At 41.4% G+C, this 20720-nt stretch overlaps 3 protein-coding genes and 1 pseudogene across 3 annotated transcripts; all 4 read right to left on the reverse strand.

Moving 5' to 3' along the window:
• Positions 1 to 1036: 1036 nt before the first annotated feature.
• LOC137865889 (transmembrane protein 70, mitochondrial-like) lies at positions 1037 to 1665 on the reverse strand. Its single transcript, XM_068701439.1, has one exon. The coding sequence runs from the start codon at positions 1536 to 1538 to the stop codon at positions 1188 to 1190; it is 351 nt and encodes a 116-aa protein (XP_068557540.1). The 5' UTR covers positions 1539 to 1665; the 3' UTR covers positions 1037 to 1187.
• Positions 1666 to 3326: 1661 nt separating this feature from the next.
• On the reverse strand, positions 3327 to 5385 carry LOC137892545 (transmembrane protein 70, mitochondrial pseudogene; annotated as a pseudogene).
• Positions 5386 to 5616: 231 nt separating this feature from the next.
• Positions 5617 to 8715, reverse strand: LOC137892767 (transmembrane protein 70, mitochondrial-like). Its single transcript, XM_068738136.1, has 3 exons — positions 8452 to 8715; positions 6808 to 6907; positions 5617 to 6213 (listed from the first exon to the last, which is right to left on the reverse strand). Exons 1-3 carry the CDS (start codon positions 8659 to 8661, stop codon positions 5768 to 5770), a joined length of 756 nt encoding a protein of 251 aa, XP_068594237.1. The 5' UTR covers positions 8662 to 8715; the 3' UTR covers positions 5617 to 5767.
• A 2028-nt stretch (positions 8716 to 10743) lies between these two features.
• Positions 10744 to 15612, reverse strand: LOC137866118 (C-C chemokine receptor type 8-like). The gene is made up of 2 exons (XM_068701798.1): positions 15547 to 15612; positions 10744 to 13117 (listed from the first exon to the last, which is right to left on the reverse strand). The coding sequence occupies exon 2, from the start codon at positions 13101 to 13103 to the stop codon at positions 12015 to 12017; it is 1089 nt and encodes a 362-aa protein (XP_068557899.1). The 5' UTR covers positions 13104 to 13117; positions 15547 to 15612; the 3' UTR covers positions 10744 to 12014.
• Between the last annotated feature and the right edge of the window lie 5108 nt (positions 15613 to 20720).

A 20720-nucleotide genomic window follows, 5' to 3' on the forward strand; every position in this document is an offset into this window, starting at 1 on the left:
TGGCAACTACATTAACAAGGATTTCAAATGGGACACAAATCACATGAGATTAGACCTCATTTTGGTGATTTCTGGTTCGGACCTAATACAGGAAGTTCTGGCAGGCCATTGTCATTTTATGAGAGTAGCGTAGCTCCTTTAAGAAGTAGCTCAGTGTGTTGTGCGAGGGGGGAGGAAGGGAGGAAGGAAGGTAGGAAGGAAGGAAGGAAGGGAGAGAGCGAGAGAGACTGAGGCCAAATCCCAATGTCCTCCCTAAACCCTAAACCCTGAACCCTCAAGGACTTAATTGATGTCACCTGGTAGGTGGTTGAGTGTGAGAGGCTGCAAGGGCTCGAAATGGTGTAAATAGGAATGGGACAGCACTTTGCTGCAACATATGACTTTACCATGAAAACGACAAAAAATAAGATGTATAATTGTGGGTATTTATTTTATACTTTGTACTCCCTGATTTGAACGTCTTCAGGCTCTTTCCTCACAATATGAAGTCATTTCATATAATCTATTTAATTGTTTTTGTCAAAACATCTTCGATGACAAAATCAAATATTTGATGAATAAATAAATAAATATCCTCTGATTTCAAGTTTATTTTTTGTTCCATCTTTAACCCTTAATGTTTCTGTGTAAATATAATATTCCAGGCTGAACACACGTGAGCCGTCCTCTTTGTTTACCTTTTTTTTTGTTTTAAGTCTCCATGCATCCACTGGTTACCCCGTGTTTAACGTCACGTTGCAATGATTTGTGGGTAAATCCCTGAGGCTAAGTCAGCGTACCATGCTGACTTACGGAAAGGGTTCATAAAGGGCTCAAAATGTCTGCGAGAGAGCCCTCAAACACTCGATGATTTGACAGTGGGACATCCCTAAACCCTCACGCGCGCCTCAAAGTCCGTGAGTCCGTAAGGGGGGACATTGGGATTTGGCCTGAGACTGTCAATGGAGTTTGGTTTATGTATTATAGAAAGTATTGTTGCAGCTTGTGAATGTGCATCATCATGACACAGTTGCAGAGACCAAGAGAAGGAAAACCGTTTCAAACTGGTTAATTATGATATAATTTATTAACATGAAATATCCATCAAAATATTGTTTGAGAAATCCTTGCCAAGTGCTCCGTGGACGTTTCACCCTGGTGTGACATGTGAACATATGTACTGTGGACACGTCCTACACCAGCACAGTTCAGCTCTCATCTGGTTTATTTATTTGGTCTGTGTCAAAGCTGAAGGGCTTGTCGTAGCCCATCAGGTGGTTGTAGTCATGCGGAACGGGGAACATGTCCGGGTTCACCAGGAGCCCCATTTTACCAGCATAGAAGCTGGTGAACATCTGGCTGACAGCTGGGATCCTGACCTGCCTCTGGTGGAACACGCTCTTCTTTTCTGTGAGGAAGACGCTGTAGGTGACGGCTGTGTAGGTGTCTCTGTCCGGGTTGTGGTACAGGCGGATCACGTAGCCCTTGGTGACGAGGTGGAGGAGGACGGGGGTGAGGAAGGTGAAGAATCCAATGACTCCACAGAAAGTGGCCTTCATGGCAAAGCTCTGGACCACTAGTCCGGTCTTCAGGAGGGTGTGGGGCACGAGGAAGAGGCTGGCCCCGCTGGTGCTGTAGGAAAACAGTTTCACCCCTGACGAGAGAGAAAACCTGTATGTTACTTACACTTTCTGTTCAGCAAGAAAAGCTTCACAAATGAACATTACTTTTATGATTTAATGCATGAATGCAATTGCCAGAAATAAAAAGCTAACATTAAGCTAGAAATAAAATACAACAGTCTCATGAGCCATAACGAGGCGTTAAAAGGCGGAGCAGCGGCTGTAATGAGGTCTTCTTATGTGCTGCCTTCTTTAAGACTCAAATCTACAGAATTCATCAGAAGAGTATTTACTGATGTATTTTACATGATAAAACGAAGCATGAAATTCTCTAAAATTTGTGTTAACCACAACCTATTTCCAGGCATCTAACCAAAAATACATTTTTAGAACTCCTTCCTGCAGCACTCTAATATTTGCATGTTCAGCATTAAGTTGATCCGTCACTCACTGCAGAGTAAAATATCCCCAAACCTGCAGCCTGAAGCAGAAACAGAAGGTTTGCCAAACTGCAAATTAGGTTATAATGTATGAAATGTACATTTAAAGTTGTTGCTATGACTCTAAAAGTAGAACTATATTTGTGTCACCGTAGTCCCACTGGGTGCTTCTCGTTTAGAAACTGATAATATTGCTCTTGTTTTTTAATTATTGGGTCTTTTTCGTCCTTTTTGGCTGCTCCAAGCACCCGTACCGAAACACCACGAATACATAATACTCAAAGTCCAAGCAGCGCTCGGTTTCACCGGGTTTTTTCAAACAAAGTTTCACTTGAATGCAGTTTACCGAACGAGACAACAGACTCAGAGTAATGAACTTCATTACCATTCAGCTTGTATCACCACAAACATAATGCATTTTAAATTGACCCGATAATAAATGTATTATAGGTGAGGTTTTGGTACCGGCATCTGTTCTGGCCAGTGGACTAATAATGGAAGTCATGGTATACCAGGTACTATGAGGGAAAGACTAGCAAGCTCTCTCATGTCAGACACAGTTGTGAGAGGCTGCAAGGGCTCGAAATGGTGTAAATAGGAATGGGACAGCACTTTGCTGCAACATATGACTTTACCATGAAAACGACAAAAAATAAGATGTATAATTGTGGGTATTTATTTTATACTTTGTACTCCCTGATTTGAACGTCTTCAGGCTCTTTCCTCACAATATGAAGTCATTTCATATAATCTATTTAATTGTTTTTGTCAAAACATCTTCGATGACAAAATCAAATATTTGATGGATAAATAAATAAATATCCTCTGATTTCAAGTTTATTTTTTGTTCCATCTTTAACCCTTAATGTTTCTGTGTAAATATAATATTCCAGGCTGAACACACGTGAGCCGTCCTCTTTGTTTACCTTTTTTTTTGTTTTAAGTCTCCATGCATCCACTGGTTACCCCGTGTTTAACGTCACGTTGCAATGATTTGTGGGTAAATCCCTGAGGCTAAGTCAGCGTACCATGCTGACTTACGGAAAGGGTTCATAAAGGGCTCAAAATGTCTGCGAGAGAGCCCTCAAACACTCGATGATTTGACAGTGGGACATCCCTAAACCCTCACGCGCGCCTCAAAGTCCGTGAGTCCGTAAGGGGGGACATTGGGATTTGGCCTGAGACTGTCAATGGAGTTTGGTTTATGTATTATAGAAAGTATTGTTGCAGCTTGTGAATGTGCATCATCATGACACAGTTGCAGAGACCAAGAGAAGGAAAACCGTTTCAAACTGGTTAATTATGATATAATTTATTAACATGAAATATCCATCAAAATATTGTTTGAGAAATCCTTGCCAAGTGCTCCGTGGACGTTTCACCCTGGTGTGACGTGTGAACATATGTACTGTGGACACGTCCTACACCAGCACAGTTCAGCTCTCATCTGGTTTATTTATTTGGTCTGTGTCAAAGCTGAAGGGCTTGTCGTAGCCCATCAGGTGGTTGTAGTCATGCGGAACGGGGAACATGTCCGGGTTCACCAGGAGCCCCATTTTACCAGCATAGAAGCTGGTGAACATCTGGCTGACAGCTGGGATCCTGACCTGCCTCTGGTGGAACACGCTCTTCTTTTCTGTGAGGAAGACGCTGTAGGTGACGGCTGTGTAGGTGTCTCTGTCCGGGTTGTGGTACAGGCGGATCACGTAGCCCTTGGTGACGAGGTGGAGGAGGACGGGGGTGAGGAAGGTGAAGAATCCAATGACTCCACAGAAAGTGGCCTTCATGGCAAAGCTCTGGACCACTAGTCCGGTCTTCAGGAGGGTGTGGGGCACGAGGAAGAGGCTGGCCCCGCTGGTGCTGTAGGAAAACAGTTTCACCCCTGACGAGAGAGAAAACCTGTATGTTACTTACACTTTCTGTTCAGCAAGAAAAGCTTCACAAATGAACATTACTTTTATGATTTAATGCATGAATGCAATTGCCAGAAATAAAAAGCTAACATTAAGCTAGAAATAAAATACAACAGTCTCATGAGCCATAACGAGGCGTTAAAGGCGGAGCAGCGGCTGTAATGAGGTCTTCTTATGTGCTGCCTTCTTTAAGACTCAAATCTACAGAATTCATCAGAAGAGTATTTACTGATGTATTTTACATGATAAAACGAAGCATGAAATTCTCTAAAATTTGTGTTAACCACAACCTATTTCCAGGCATCTAACCAAAAATACATTTTTAGAACTCCTTCCTGCAGCACTCTAATGTTTGCATGTTCAGCATTAAGTTGATCCGTCACTCACTGCAGAGTAAAATATCCCCAAACCTGCAGCCTGAAGCAGAAACAGAAGGTTTGCCAAACTGCAAATTAGGTTATAATGTATGAAATGTACATTTAAAGTTGTTGCTATGACTCTAAAAGTAGAACTATATTTGTGTCACCGTAGTCCCACTGGGTGCTTCTCGTTTAGAAACTGATAATATTGCTCTTGTTTTTTAATTATTGGGTCTTTTTCGTCCTTTTTGGCTGCTCCAAGCACCCGTACCGAAACACCACGAATACATAATACTCAAAGTCCAAGCAGCGCTCGGTTTCACCGGGTTTTTTCAAACAAAGTTTCACTTGAATGCAGTTTACCGAACGAGACAACAGACTCAGAGTAATGAACTTCATTACCATTCAGCTTGTATCACCACAAACATAATGCATTTTAAATTGACCCGATAATAAATGTATTATAGGTGAGGTTTTGGTACCGGCATCTGTTCTGGCCAGTGGACTAATAATGGAAGTCATGGTATACCAGGTACTATGAGGGAAAGACTAGCAAGCTCTCTCATGTCAGACACAGTTGTGAGAGGCTGCAAGGGCTCGAAATGGTGTAAATAGGAATGGGACAGCACTTTGCTGCAACATATGACTTTACCATGAAAACGACAAAAAATAAGATGTATAATTGTGGGTATTTATTTTATACTTTGTACTCCCTGATTTGAACGTCTTCAGGCTCTTTCCTCACAAGATGAGGTCATTTCATATAATCTATTTAATTGTTTTTGTCAAAACATCTTCGATGACAAAATCAAATATTTGATGAATAAATAAATAAATATCCTCTGATTTCAAGTTTATTTTTTGTTCCATCTTTAACCCTTAATGTTTCTGTGTAAATATAATATTCCAGGCTGAACACACGTGAGTCGTCCTCTTTGTTTACCTTTTTTTTTTGTTTTAAGTCTCCATGCATCCACTGGTTACCCCGTGTTTAACGTCACGTTGCAATGATTTGTGGGTAAATCCCTGAGGCTAAGTCAGCGTACCATGCTGACTTACGGAAAGGGTTCATAAAGGGCTCAAAATGTCTGCGAGAGAGCCCTCAAACACTCGATGATTTGACAGTGGGACATCCCTAAACCCTCACGCGCGCCTCAAAGTCCGTGAGTCCGTAAGGGGGGACATTGGGATTTGGCCTGAGACTGTCAATGGAGTTTGGTTTATGTATTATAGAAAGTATTGTTGCAGCTTGTGAATGTGCATCATCATGACACAGTTGCAGAGACCAAGAGAAGGAAAACCGTTTCAAACTGGTTAATTATGATATAATTTATTAACATGAAATATCCATCAAAATATTGTTTGAGAAATCCTTGCCAAGTGCTCCGTGGACGTTTCACCCTGGTGTGACGTGTGAACATATGTACTGTGGACACGTCCTACACCAGCACAGTTCAGCTCTCATCTGGTTTATTTATTTGGTCTGTGTCAAAGCTGAAGGGCTTGTCGTAGCCCATCAGGTGGTTGTAGTCATGCGGAACGGGGAACATGTCCGGGTTCACCAGGAGCCCCATTTTACCAGCATAGAAGCTGGTGAACATCTGGCTGACAGCTGGGATCCTGACCTGCCTCTGGTGGAACATGCTCTTCTTTTCTGTGAGGAAGACGCTGTAGGTGACGGCTGTGTAGGTGTCTCTGTCCGGGTTGTGGTACAGGCGGATCACGTAGCCCTTGGTGACGAGGTGGAGGAGGATGGGGGTGAGGAAGGTGAAGAATCCAATGACTCCACAGAAAGTGGCCTTCATGGCAAAGCTCTGGACCACTAGTCCGGTCTTCAGGAGGGTGTGGGGCACGAGGAAGAGGCTGGCCCCGCTGGTGCTGTAGGAAAACAGTTTCACCCCTGACGAGAGAGAAAACCTGTATGTTACTTACACTTTCTGTTCAGCAAGAAAAGCTTCACAAATGAACATTACTTTTATGATTTAATGCATGAATGCAATTGCCAGAAATAAAAAGCTAACATTAAGCTAGAAATAAAATACAACAGTCTCATGAGCCATAACGAGGCGTTAAAGGCGGAGCAGCGGCTGTAATGAGGTCTTCTTATGTGCTGCCTTCTTTAAGAGTCAAATCTACAGAATTCATCAGAAGAGTATTTACTGATGTATTTTACATGATAGAACGAAGCATGAAATTCTCTAAAATTTGTGTTAACCACAACCTATTTCCAGGCATCTAACCAAAAATACATTTTTAGAACTCCTTCCTGCAGCACTCTAATGTTTGCATGTTCAGCATTAAGTTGATCCGTCACTCACTGCAGAGTAAAATATCCCCAAACCTGCAGTCTGAAGCAGAAACAGAAGGTTTGCCAAACTTCATCAGAAGAGTATTTACTGATGTATTTTACATGATAAAACGAAGCATGAAATTCTCTAAAGTTTGTGTTAACCACAACCTATTTTTAAGCATCTAACCAAAAATAGTGACTCACCTCGAACAGCACCGCCCAGGCTGCCGGTGTAAATGAGGTTCCCGTCCTCGGAGTGGGTCGCGGTGGAGAGACAGCGGGTGGACAGACACTGGGACTGCACCTACCAAAGACACAGAACACAACACACAATGAAAGCTTTTAGGACTCTGTTAGGACTCTTGAGTCTGTTGTGATGTCCTGAAAGGTGTTCATGTGGTACACATGATCATTCTGAATGGCTTCCTTAAAGTCTCCCCTTGATATACGGGACAATGAGAACCACAAGGACACAGTGTTTGCTTTTCTTTGTCTGCATTATGGGTTAGTGAAGTGTTAATATTATATGATGTGCTGTGTTGTCATAAAGTCTATTACACCTATAATGTTCTTGTGCAATCAATAGATATAAGGCAGCATTTATATGCAGAAAGGAATGTCTGCAAGTGATCTTGCAGTGATCTCAGTCTCACATTTTTTTTTACACAATTAAAAAATGCCAAATACCGATAGCTCATGTTCTCATCATAATAAAGTCGTGTGATCCGATGTGTATTGCAGCCACAGGTTGTTGCGGTGTAAGTGAGCCCCTGTGATGACAGTGCTGATGCTCGGTGGAAATGGACGAGCAACTCAAACCTGATGAAAGGATTGTTTTATGCAACGCTGCCTAAGCAAGATCAGAAAACATGAAAACCATTTTAAATTGATTTTTGTGACGTTTCAGTATTATCATTACCTGAAAAAAGCGCATCAGTGTAACCTAACATTACTTTGGTGTACATGTTAGTCTGGGCATGCTTTAGGCCTAGACTCCCGGTGGGACGTCCTGAGACACACCGAGCTCCTCTCTCCTTCTTCTCCTCCTCTCTCCTCCTCTCTCTTCTCCTCCTCCTCCTCTCTTGTCTCTCCTCCTCCTCTCTCTCTCCTCCTCCTCTCTCTCCTCCTCCTCCTCTCTCCTCCTCTCTCTTCTCCTCCTCCTCCTCTCTCGTCTCTCCTCCTCCTCTCTCTCTCCTCCTCCTCTCTCTCACCACCTCCTCCTCCTCCTCCTCCTCCTCCTCCTCTCTCTTCTCTCCTCCTCCTCCTCCTCTTCCTCTCTTCTCTCCTCCTCCTCCTCTCTCTTCTCTCCTCCTCCTCTCTCTCTCTCCTCCTCCTCCTCCTCTCTCTCACCTCCTCCTCTCTCTCTCTCTCTCTCTCTCTCTCTGCATGCCTTCATGAGCCATCACTAACATTGTGAGTCTCTGTTTTCTGTCCTCACAGGTTTCCATGTAATGGATCGTGGTCCTGCCTAACACACACTGCTACTATCTTTATTGTTATTAGTCACATTAATATTTCTATTGGTGCTATTACTACTGCTTTTATTGTCAATTAGTATAAATAATTATTGATTATATATTTATGTATTATTATTCTACCATATCCACTGCTGCTGTTATCAGTTGTAATCATTCTTACTGTTATTATGCTATTATTACTACTGCCATTACGGTCTCGTGACATGATGTGAGGCTTCAAGGACATAAGATGTCGCGTGTGTACAGAGTGTAAAACCCTCTGAGGCAAAGATTTGTGATTTGTGATTTTGTCCTACAAAATCAATTGAATTGAAAAAAATAGAATGTCATTTAGCAGGGAATACTTTGGGGTATAAATATGAAGGTGTACCTGTTGGTTGAGGTCGAGGAAGCCGCTTCTGTGAGCGTGGAGCTGGCTCCTCCTTCTCTCTCCTCTGAGACAGGACACGGGGAGCGGAGCAGCGTGTCGCGCGGCCCTACGGAGCGTGTTACTGAGCGACTGAGAAACTACGCACTGTCCTAATCTACGCACGATATTCACTGAAGACATAGTTATTTTGTTAGCGACCCTGACTGACATAGTTCATTACACACCCACCCACACACACACGCTGAAGTACTTCCGCTTCCGCTCTTTTTCTTCTTCTTTGATATTTTACGGCAGTTGGCATCCACGATGTTGCATTACTGCCACCCTCAGGTTTATTTTCCCGCAGTTTCCTGACGTTTGTCAGACCAGTCGCCCTAAAAAGTCCCACAGCTGGGACTGTGTGTTACTAAACCTTATGTTGATAAAACCAAGATTTAATTTTCAGAGTCATTAAGCCAGCAAATAAATTTATACATAAGATTTCTTAAAACACTTTGGAAAGTATTGACTCCTGCAGCCACAAACATTTCACCCTGACTACTCCATCTCTGTCTCTAGTAATATTCTCATGGTGTCATTATAAGCTACTTGTAGTCTCTGGAAGCTTGTTTTTTTGTAGTTTGACCACAAGTGTGCATCGTAGAGTGGTGTATAATATACTCTAAACGGAGACATGTTAATGTAAGGGAGTCTGTAGCTGTTAGGCAAACGTGGACAAACACTGGGATGAAAGGATGGCGAGGATGTTCTAAGCACAGTAAGCCTGGTGTTTGTTGGAGTATTGATGGAAGCTGGGTAAAGGTGAAACAAACTAGCTTTTTGTCACTGTGTTTGCAGGGAATGCCTTTACCTTTAAGGGCTGACTGGAGATGGGCTATAGTCCAGTCTCTAATGTATCTCATGGATTCTGATTGTGGATATGAAGTCAGCCAATGCAAGGAGAAGAGCACACTGGGAGAGCACCATGGCAGCTGGTTAAGAACTGTGTGTGAGGGAGGCTTTGCTCATGTCCGTTTGAGGAGAAGAGGACTGAGATCTATCAGGAGTTGGGGAGATGTAATCTAATGTATAGGCTTAAGTGTAAGTGCCCACAAGGCCGAGGTATGTGCACTCCCGAGTGTAAGTGGCTCTGTCGGGATGTAGACTGTGGTTGCGGAGGGAGATCATCACCTGACTCAGACGGATTGATCTGCAGTTTGGAATCCAAGTGAGTTGAATATTGGATGTAATCAAAGACGGCGTTAGTCAAACTTCTTTACAAAGCACAAAGCACGGTCTCATTTCAGAGAAATCTGAGACAAACTAAGGCTTCACAGGTGATTAGAGGTGTGGTTGAAGCTTCATTTGACAGAGCCTTGTGATAAATACTTGTCATGGAGGCTGCTATGGGGAGCTACATTTGAGGTCTTTTCTCTAAATGTACCTTTTCAGTGTACATACTGAATGAAAGAAAAACAAAATGAGAAACAAAAAAAACAGAGAATATCTAAAAACAATAACTGAGATAAAAAGGAAAAACCCAATGAAAGCACACAAATGCTTTGACAAGTCTGAGAAAATAACCCTGATGATGTCATAGTAGCGTCACCAAGGTAATCTCAGTTTTGGCAAATGTCAGGTGGGGGTGGGGCAAACAAAACACTATCTAGTTGCATTATTGGAAGTGTATGATCCAGTGTGTTTGGAGCTTGACCCATACTAGGGACAAAAGGTCAGGATACCTCAGCATCTGATGTTTTTGAATAAGCTACCCCTTAAAATGCCATTGTTTCCATGGATGGTGGTTATGTCTGGACCGTGGGCGTGCCTCCTGTCCAGGCCCTGCTGACACCCTCTGCTACCATTATTGTTAGTCACATTTCTATTACTATCACTGCTGCCATTATTGCTTGTATCATCTTTATTATTATATTATATCAACTGCTGCTGTAATTATTAGTAGTCGTAATTTTCCCATTATTATTCTGCTTACTACTGTCATTACATGAATCATTTATATCATATGCATTGACTGTGTTGTAATTCTATTATGTCGATTTGTGACACTGTAACTTAAACTAATATTAATTTCTAAGATGTGATTTTAGTGTAATGCCTCAAACCAAATCACCTTTAAGTTATCATACATTTATGTTGTTTGCTCAGACTTGACTACACTGACTCAGAGGAATGTGCTTAGCTGACAGGAAACTGCTCCAGATGTTCTGTCATAAAAGGGAACTGATCTAAACATTCACTCAAATTAGAAAAAAAATAGTTCCCATAAAACAACAGATGTCATTGACTGGCATATTTATTTAAGGGTTAAGTTTATTTGAAAGCACTTATACAATATGTGTCAAATACATCACACTACAAACATACACTTTGCATTCAACATTGACTCAACAAGATTGAAACACTCATTTAAGAACCAACAACATTCTATGTCCTTCACTGGGTTGCTGGAGGTCTGCCTCAACTCACACTGACATTAAGGTTCCTGGACAAATCCTGGTATGGGGGGCAGGTGTTCAAATAACGCTTGCTAAGGTGTGACCAGAGGGGTGTTCAGTTGGTTGCAATTTTTGACCTCACTGTGAGATGCCACTGCATCCTACACAGATCCTTTAAGCCCTTTTAAAAGAGAACATATTCATTTGTGAGTTGTATGTATGTTTGGGAATGAGGGCCACAGTTAGGGTACAGAGCCAGAATGTAGTGAGAGACAGTCTAACACATGCTTTTTGTGTTGGATTCTTTGACAGAAGAAAAATATATAAGTTAGTCTTAGACTTTAAGACCCTTATCGTGTCAGATAAGAGTCACCTATCAGCCACCTGAGAAAACCATATTTCTTTTGTTGTATCTTTTTCTTGAATTTTATTTAACAGCAGTATGAGTCTCATAAGAAGCATAAGAAACCGTCATCATGTAACCTTTTTCAAAAGGCTTTCTTGAGAAATTTTGCACAAACACAAACATGCTAAAAAAAGAAAAGTATGATAAAAGCTAACAACTTGAATGTAAGAAGTAGATGTTAAGCAGTCCGTAGTTTTGCAGTCTTGAAACTGATGAACTTATCCAAGGAAGTTAAAGGTGCTATATACAAGATTGGGAGAATTTCTATTGACGGCTCTCAACATGGCAACGGCTGAGCCAGCAGTTTACAGCTAACGGTGCGAACAGTGTTAACAGTGCTAGCAGTGCAAACTATGTTAAAAGTGATGACAGAGCTAACAGTGTTTACCTGAGGGGGTGGGCGCTACGCTACCGGAACATTATCAGCTGTAACCGTCATGTGCAAGCTAGTGCGGCACGCTCACGTGCACGAACATGCACTAAAAGCCCATGAGGCCAGCCCGGCTTTGTCAACAGAGCAGAGAGAAGCTCGGATTACAACAGAGAGAGAGAGAGAGAGAGAGAGAGAGAGAGAGAGAGAGAGAGAGCAACTTCATTCTCTGCTCCCCTATATATTTACATAGAATATAGGTTGCTTGATTGTTTCTAACTGAAAATTAGATTTTACAGCGTTGAAGAGTGAACTCCATGTTTGGAGTGAAATTTGGTGTCTGCCTGTCTGTCTAGTACTCATAAGCAGAGTGCGGGGTCCTCTGGGATGTGGTTCTGGTGCTCTGGCTGCTGATGCTCATGTGTCTCTTCAGACAGGGGATCCTCTTAGCCATCAGCCTTTTGAAGTGGCTCTGGAACTTCTTTCCCACAAATGTGTAAAACACGGGACTAATGCAACAATACAAATAGGCTACGTTCCGGGTCACGTACAGTGCATAGTCCAGGCTTTCTTCATCCGAACACGAGTCGTCACCGTCACTGGAGCGAGAGCTCTGAATAGCTCGAAGGAGGATCACAACATTGTAGGGTGTCCAGCAGGCGAAGAAGGTGAAGATGATGACAAAAATGAGTTTGATGGCGCGACACTTCTCCTTCATGCGGGTGGATAGGATGCGGACAGTGATGCTGATGTAGCAGTACATCACCATGGCCAGAGGGAGGAGGAAGAAGAGCAGGAATTGTTGGTAGTAACTGACCAGACGCCAGTGCTCCATGATGCTCTCAGTGTATCCTGACTCCTCACATATCAGGCCATTCAACGGACTCTTTGACACATTTCGGAGAACCAGCTCTTTCACACTCGCTACAATACTAATGCACCAAACTGCCACTGAGGCAACGATGGCATATGCCTTTTTCCTGCTCTTAGCAGCTGACACTGCATGAACCACTGCAAGGTATCGGTCAAATGTCATGAGTGTGAGGAAGAGGATGGAGCTGTAGAAGCCGATGAAGTAGGCACTGCTGACCATCTTACACAGAACCATCCCAAAAATCCACTCAGACATATGGTAGGTTGCCCAGAAGGGGAGACTGGCGGCAAAGAGAAGGTTGGAGAGGACCAAATTCAGGAGGAAGATGTTTGTCACTGTGCAGAGCTTCTCAAACTTGTAGATAATGAAGAGGACGAGCCCATTACCAAGGTAACTCAGGAGGAAGTTGGCATAGTAGAAAACTGGGATGAAACTCGCACCAAACTTGTTGATAGCCTGCTTTTCACATAACAGGACAGTTTCATTGACCACATACGTAAGATCATTTGTGTTATTGGTGTCATTTAAAAGATCCATGAACACGTCATATTGGTCTTCATAGTTCATGGCTGGGGTTTCACCTGTGAGACAATAAAGATATAAAGGTTAGTCTGTTGGCTGGTAGTTGAAGAATATTTCTGATAAAACACTGCTGGTCCTTATCACATAAGATGTACTGGACTTCAGCTACACTCTCAGACACAACACAGAAGCCAGTTTTTTCTCTCCTGTAAGATGGGTGGCCAAATGTAAGTGGCTGCATGTTAGAATGTCATGTAAGTTAACTCTAAATAGTAAATTAACCTGACCTTTGCTAAATATTTTAATATTTTGGTACACATGTTCTTTTTAAGATTATATTGTTCAACATTCTGTAAAGGCTGATCAATACACTCAAACACTTGTGTCTTTATACCACTGCATTTTTTTGTGTTTTAATGACTGATTTTAATGTTTCTTAATTGTTTTTAAATCTCCTTTCTTTTGCATTATGTTTTGATGCTTTTAATGGTTTTATGTGAAGCACTTTGAATTGCCTTGTTGTTGAAATGTGCTATACAAATAAACTTGCCTTGCCTTGCCTTGCCTTGCATTCTGGACTTCTTGTCAAACAAACAATAGGGTTATTACAGTCTGGAGAAATGTTACCATTCTCAAAGTGTCTCAAAGCCAGGGGTCAGCCAAGCAGTGGGCTGTCGCACCAGGTTCATCCCCCAAAACAACCTAAAGAAAAATCTAAAAAAATACCAAGCTAAAGTAAGAAACTAAAAACCTAGCTGCAAGCAACCGTTGAACAACAGAGGGAAGCAGCTCAACTACCAAAAGCAAAGCTGCATTCAGCAGCGTGGAGGTTTCTGACTTGACAAGAAATGATCCTGACATGATCCTGATCAGTTGCTTAAACATGCATGTTAGAGAAGTCTGTGTGCAGGTGTCAATTAAAGCCGAGGAAATGATCCTGCGTCTGCAATGAGCTATCTGAGGTTCTAATTTCATGCTAAAACGAGCACCAAAATTGGCATTGTGCCACCTAATCAGCACAAACATAATCTCATCTGCCCCTCTGCTCCCACCGCAGTGCAAATGTGTTAGGTGTCAGGAAATGGCATGTGTTTAAACTCACTCATCAAACAGAACATCAGTATTGACTTTTCTCTGGCGCTAAGCTTGCTGTTCAGTTATATTTCCAGTTTAAAACACATTCTAGTGCCTTACCAAAGCCATGTGTTTGTCAATCCTGTTAATATTGTTGTTGAGCTGATATGCTGCAATATTCAGATCTTCACCTGCTCCTTCCCCACTTGAGCAGAAGGCCTTATAGTTTAACATAGTATACGGAACTTTGGATCAACTTTATTGGCAAAGATGGAATTTAATATCCAAAAAGAACAGGGCCCATGTATTACACAAACACAATCTTCAGGTAAACTGCTTTTCTATTTTATAGAGCTGAGTTAGATGTGGATAGATGGTGTTTTACTGGGTTATAACTATGCATCTTATTATTGACTACATGTAATTTATAATTTATTTTCACCTGTAGAAATTAGGAAGAGCAGCTGTGAATACTAATGAGGATCCAAGAAACGTATAATAACGGAGTAACAGCTTTCAAAGATAAAAGTACAGAGTTGTGTTTTGAAATAACTGACCAATGACTAATGCAGTATGTCTCAAACTGTGGGGCGCGCCCCTCTAGTATTACAGGTATTACAAAATTGCATAATTTTTTTATTTCAAGAACTTTATTGAGAACATCACATATTACAAAAGTACAAAGTACACGGACATAAAACTAAGTTATTAATAAATACATGGCGAAACGCGACGGCCAAGATCCTTGGCCACTCACATGTGAGCTCCACTCATCGGACAGCGGGCTGTGAGCTTTTCTGCTGTTACCAAATACAGATCTAAGCTCAACATTGAGCATGAATTGAGAGTAGCCGTATCTAGTCTGCAACCCCATTTCAAAGAGATGTGTAGTGGAAAGCAGGCTCATTGCAGCTTCTAATACTGATAAAACTTGATGGCTCACACATATCTGCACTCATTTTGTTTTGTTTTGCACAGGTTGCACGTTACTGTTTTTTTGTAAAGATATGCAGTGTAAAACTCTAAATATTAGTTACTTTTTGCACAAAGTGATTGTACATTTCATTTGTTTTTGTAAGATGGAGCAATCTGGTTTACTTGAAAGTGATTGCAATTTTCTTTATTCTATTATTTGAAGAAGCACAGATGGAGGACTCACAAAATGTTGTTATTTCAATAAAAATTCAACATGGACCATTTTGTTACAATTTTGTTGGGGCTCCATGGTCATGTGATATTTAATAAAGACCATAAATATGCCAGTTTCAAAACAGAATGAACCAGTAAAGTATGCATATATACATAAAGAAGCACATAGTATTAAATAAAGATAATAATGGAAAGAAAAAAAAATGAATCAAGCAAACTAAAACCCCCTATTGATATCAGTGTGGGGAAGGCTGATTGAACTCACCAGTGCAGCTTGGTGGTAGTGCAGTCAGAGGAGGACAATGAGGAAGAACTGAATGACTCCGGAGGAGTTCACTGCAGCTGACTAAGCTCAACAGTTTTAGTGACAGAGGCCTCTGCTGAAGGGGAAGTCCTACAGGGAGATTTGTAATGGAGGGCCGTCTGCCCTGAGCAGCAGAAGATAAACCTCCTCATGGAGTCCAGACACTGGTGGAGGCTGATGAGGCTGATAGAATGATGAGTTGATGAAGATGATGAATCTGATGAAGACTGGGAGGAGATGGGGAGGTGGAGGGGTGCATAAAAGCAGCATGAACGTATTGAAGGTAGAGAGACAATCATATTTAAAGAGACAGCAGCAAGATGATAGGCTAATCATGTCCTTGTTTTGTTGTGCTATTGGATAGAAGAGACCAGCTGATCTAAACAGCTGATATCATGATTGACAGCCCCGAACAATGACATCAAGGAAATAATGAGTGAGCAAGCATGAGTGGCAGATGTATGAGAAATAAACTACAGGCTTAAGCATAAAAGAGTATAGTCTTCCTGACTGAACTTACGCTAGCGCTTCATAAACCTAACTAAGTATTTCACAATCTCTTTTTGATGCGTAAATCTAACTGAGTTGTTTCCTGGGAAGATGGAAGTTTATTTTGAAAAGACTGTATGCATGTAACAAATGGACATTGACAAGCGTTGGTTTCATAGGAAAATGCACAAAAAAGGAGGAGTAACTTTTTGTGAGATCTCATCAAAGTGTTGTATGAAGATATGTTGCTTAATTCCACTTTCCCCCTCAATCCCAAGTCGTAATGTGAATGCTAATAAAGCAGCACACATGTATTCAGTGTGCCTGCTAGCAACAAGGCTGGAAGCCTTATATATTACAATGAGCTACTGAGATCCAAATTTCTATTCCTCTATTTCTTCCGTACATTTTTTTTCAACTCTTCACTAGTTCTGCATACCGACAGCTATTCAAGTATCAAAATATTCAGTTTGTAAGAACATAGTGCTCTGACGTTTCTTGTTTCTACCTCTTGTTACTTTTTAAAATATGTTTTTTTTGACACTACAAATCCTCTTAAACCTACTCCACTTTGAAATGCTACTGCTACTGCATACTTTAAGCTAAAGACATAATCTAAACTTGGCTTTATACGATTCAATTATAATGCTCTTTTTCATATTCTACATTATCACATTTTGACAGTGGTGGGACATCAGGGCCAACAAAGCCTTCTCTACTGGCCTAAACAGAATCACAAAATTATAGCTATTTTATAATTGTATAATTTTTCATAAATACACTACATGTATTATAATTATTTTTCCATTATCTTATTTTCTCACTGCACAGCTACAGTCTTCCTCAGTTGCTCTGCTTCCACCCTGCAGCTCTGCTTCCAGTGCAACTTGTTTTAAGTAGCGCTTTTATCCAATCAGAAGAGAGGCCTGAGGCCCGCTAGAGAGCTTTTGCAGTTTAAGTAAATAGGGACGATATTGTTGATTGTCATCGTCTTCAACCAATCACATCTTTAGTTTGATATGTTGGGCATATTCTTTAACGTGCAGTGGTAGCGAGGTAGCCTGCTAAGTACGTCAGCATTAAGTGCGCCGTGATTGGTCAGTGGGCCAGCGTGACTTTTGTTCAAGCAGAAAGCTAGCCAGCAGAAGTTCGTATTTAATAAGAGTTCAGGTTGAAACATATGTAAGAGAAGTTATGACATTTTTAGCGTTTTGCTTGGTGCAGATTCTTTTTTTTTTTTTACCTAGCTTTGTTTTTTAACACTCAATGGTTTTGACTCTATGCATTTGCTGCGGGGAGAGTTCGTAGATTGTGTGCTGCTGTTGTTTCCCCGCTAAGCTAGCTTAGCATCCCTGAACACACGTGCAGTGCCTCAGCTGTTTTTTGTTATTGTTCCGGGATCAAAAGATCACACAGCCCGTTGTCTGAATTACGTGAGCACAGTCCACCGAAAACATTATATCTCCCACAATTTAAGCTTCTGCATTTTCCAAATGCACTAGTATTATTCAAACGTATTGTTCAGTTCGTAAGCCTCGTACCGAACGGTGCATTTTGAAGTATTTTGAATCTTACAAGTCAAACTTTACAACAGTGCAAGCGATGCACATAAACATTCCGCAGTTCCCTCTTTTTTCTCTTCTCTGCCTCCGACTCCTATTGACCTTTTTTGGGGACATTCTTTCCACTAGTCTCCATCATGCGGCAGCAGGCTGTGCTGGGGAAAAAGGATTTGGTACCAAAACTGCGTTGAGTGAAGCCGTAGCATGCAGTGAAGACGTGGCATTACATGGAACACGGAGGTTCTGAGACGAGAGAAACCAGGTGATTACATGTTCCCGTGGTCACACTAACATGAGGGACTTAACGTGAATAACGAATGCAGTCACTTCAAAGTGTCTTTGACAATGCAGTTTACCTGTTGAGGTCAATAAAATCACATCACATTTAAAAGTCCGTCTTCTGTGAAATGTCCAGATTTCTTATAGCTTTATGGTCATAATGTACTCTGTAATACACTGTAAAACTTAAATTATCAAGGCAACTTGATGCAAGAGATTTTTAAGTTTTCTCAACTTTTGACTATGGTAGTTGACTTAACTAAGATTTACAAGTTTTAAAAGTTCTGCCAACTTAGATTTTCTTGTTCACAGAATTTCTGTGAGGCTAACAAAATCAGTTTCAATGCCATGTATTTCTGCCTTCAACAAACACAGATATACTAGTTGAATAAACATAATTCTTGCTTCAGTGAGATAGAATTTTTCCTAGACAACTCAATAAAAATGTATGTTACTGTAATTGTATTAAAGGAATTCTCAATACATACATTAATAAATATAATAAAAGGGCTTAAAGTTTGCAAAAACCTTGTTTATTTCATGAGTTAAAACTCATTAGTGAACTGAAACAGACACTTCCACAAATTTCTATTTCACAGGCAAAGTGGACTTGCAGACTTAAAATGTCAATACAATGAACTTGAATAGTTCACTGTATATGTCCTTGAATCTCTATTCCAGAGGCAAAGGTGATTGCCTCATGTAGTCAGTGTCACTGAAAACGGGTCCCACCAGTTGAGAATCACTGCATTAACTTCTTGGATTTGGTACAGTGTGGAGATTCTCATTTCCAGCACTGCAATCTTATCAGCCAGGTGGACGCAGCTGGATGGGGAGGTGAGTGGAGCCATGGTAGATGTGATACTGACACAAGTCCAACAAGTGGACCCATTGCGGGAATTATGCTACAGTTTGCAGATCGTAGCTCAACTTGGCCCAGTCTGCAGCCTTCGATACGTAAGCAACAGGTTAGCACCCAGAGCTAAGAGCAAAAAACAAGCCTCGCTGGGTTGACTTGACTTGTAGCTGTAAAAACTTTAGATCCGAGCGCATGATGACTGAGATCTTTGGTTCTGGTAAAACATCTAGATACAAGTAATCAGGATCTAAAGGTGTAGCGTAAGATGAGGCTAAAATGTCAGTTTTTGACAGTGTTTCAGAGAGACGGTCACAGGACGTGGTTGTATCTCGGCGGCAAAACTCAAAACAGGAAACAGCATCACAGCCACAACAAGATCCCGATGTGTTACTAGTTCCTCAGGATTACAAACCCCATTGTAAACCTCACTGCCGTGTACAATGAATGTACCAAATATATAAAGTCTTTGGTAGTACTAGTTTGCCCTCAGGTCATCTACAGAACCCATCACTGTCTGTTTTGCAGTTTTGTTTTTGCCAGTACGTGCTCTCTTGTTTTGGAGAATTTGTTTGCATGTCTTTTAAAATGTCATTGTCTACGTGCTGATCTTCAAGAGGAAATTGGTCATGTGTTTTTTGTGCAGCCTTTTTTGCTTCTTCATCTGCTTTGCGGTTTCCTGTGGAGATGGGGTCAGTTCCTGTTGTATGGACTGTACATTTACAGACTGCTACCTTTTTATGCAGTTGTACAGCGTCTAGCAAGTGTAAGATCAAATCTCTGTGTGTGAAAGGTTTGTTAGTTGATGTTACCATGCCTCTGTTTTCCACTGTTGAGCAAACACATGTATGCATGAACCAAATTATACCATCTCAGCATAATTTGGAACCGAGTTTCTGCAGAAATTAGTCATTCCTAAAAATGACATAATTTGTCTCTTTGTTTGAGGTTTTGGTGCCTTCAAAATGGCTTCTTTTCTTTTCTTATCTAGTGATCAGCCATTTTTAGATAGATCATAGCCTAGGAATTTAACTTTTTCTTTCCACAGTTGCAGTTTGTTTTTGCTTACTTTATGTCCCACGCGGCTCCCACAAAACTTTTTTCATTCCAATAAAGGTTAGTCATCCTTCATTTTGCTGTTAGTGTTTAAAATAACTTGTTTTCAAACTTCTTATCCGTCCCTGCATACCTGTAGTACATTGTGCAGTGCATGTCTCCTGTGTTTTGCTGTTGAGTGGTAGGGTGAGCCACGTTCTCAGTTGATTGTGGAATCTAAATCTAAACTATAAAAATAGTTTGGTAAACCTACACCCTCCTGTAAGTAACAGTCATTTGTTGATACTCTGATTACTTTCATACCTTTTGGTGTGGGGACTATTCCTAGTCTGCTGAGTTAACAGATTTGCATGCTCCGGAATTACACAAAAAAGTCACTTCACATCCTTCTATCGTTAGAGTTACAAATGGCTTTTCTTCCTGCATTAGACATACAGTAGCTCTACTTGTTCTAACTCTAATATCGCTGTCTCTTCCTCCTCATTGTCTGTGTCTGAGTCTGTGTCAGCGTGTGTGTGTGTGCGTGTGTGTGTGTGTGTGTGTGTGTGTGTGTGTGTGTGTGTGTGTGTATGTGTGTGTGTGTGTGTGTGTGTGTGTGTGTGTGTGTGTGTGTGTGTGTGTGTGTGTGTGTGTGTGCATGACCTGAGTCATCAGCCGTAGCTCTGTCGTTCTCCTCCTCCTCCTGCTCCTCCTCCTTCCCTCCTCTGCCTGCAGTCCCTTGCCCAATGACCCTCTTTTCCGCAACAAAGCAGGCTCCACTTTTCTTTTGCTTTTTGATAAACTGACTGATTCCTGGCTGCAATCCATTTAGGAATGCATTTTTTAACTGTTGGGCATACGGACCATTGTCGGTGTATGGGTCGGGTGCTGGAATGCCACTGTGTGCATCAAAT

The sequence above is a fragment of the Cebidichthys violaceus genome, unplaced genomic scaffold (genome assembly GCF_023349555.1).
Source record: "Cebidichthys violaceus isolate CVI_PGR_0920_01 unplaced genomic scaffold, fCebVio1.0.p SCAF_8, whole genome shotgun sequence".
In the NCBI taxonomy this organism is placed as follows: Eukaryota; Metazoa; Chordata; class Actinopteri; order Perciformes; family Stichaeidae; genus Cebidichthys; species Cebidichthys violaceus.

Bases quoted from the DNA above. Each gene is read 5' to 3' on its own strand.
- LOC137866118 (XM_068701798.1), bottom strand. From the start codon at position 13,103: ATGAACTATGAAGACCAATATGACGTGTTCATGGATCTTTTAAATGAC.
- LOC137892767 (XM_068738136.1), bottom strand. From the start codon at position 8,661: ATGTCAGTCAGGGTCGCTAACAAAATAACTATGTCTTCAGTGAATATC. The intron at 6,908-8,451 runs GTACACCTTCAT...TGTCTTTGGTAG, and splicing joins TCCTCGACCTCAACCAACAG to GTGCAGTCCCAGTGTCTGTC. The intron at 6,214-6,807 runs GTGAGTCACTAT...CTCTCTCGTCAG, and splicing joins CCTGGGCGGTGCTGTTCGAG to GGGTGAAACTGTTTTCCTAC.
- LOC137865889 (XM_068701439.1), bottom strand. From the start codon at position 1,538: ATGAAGGCCACTTTCTGTGGAGTCATTGGATTCTTCACCTTCCTCACC.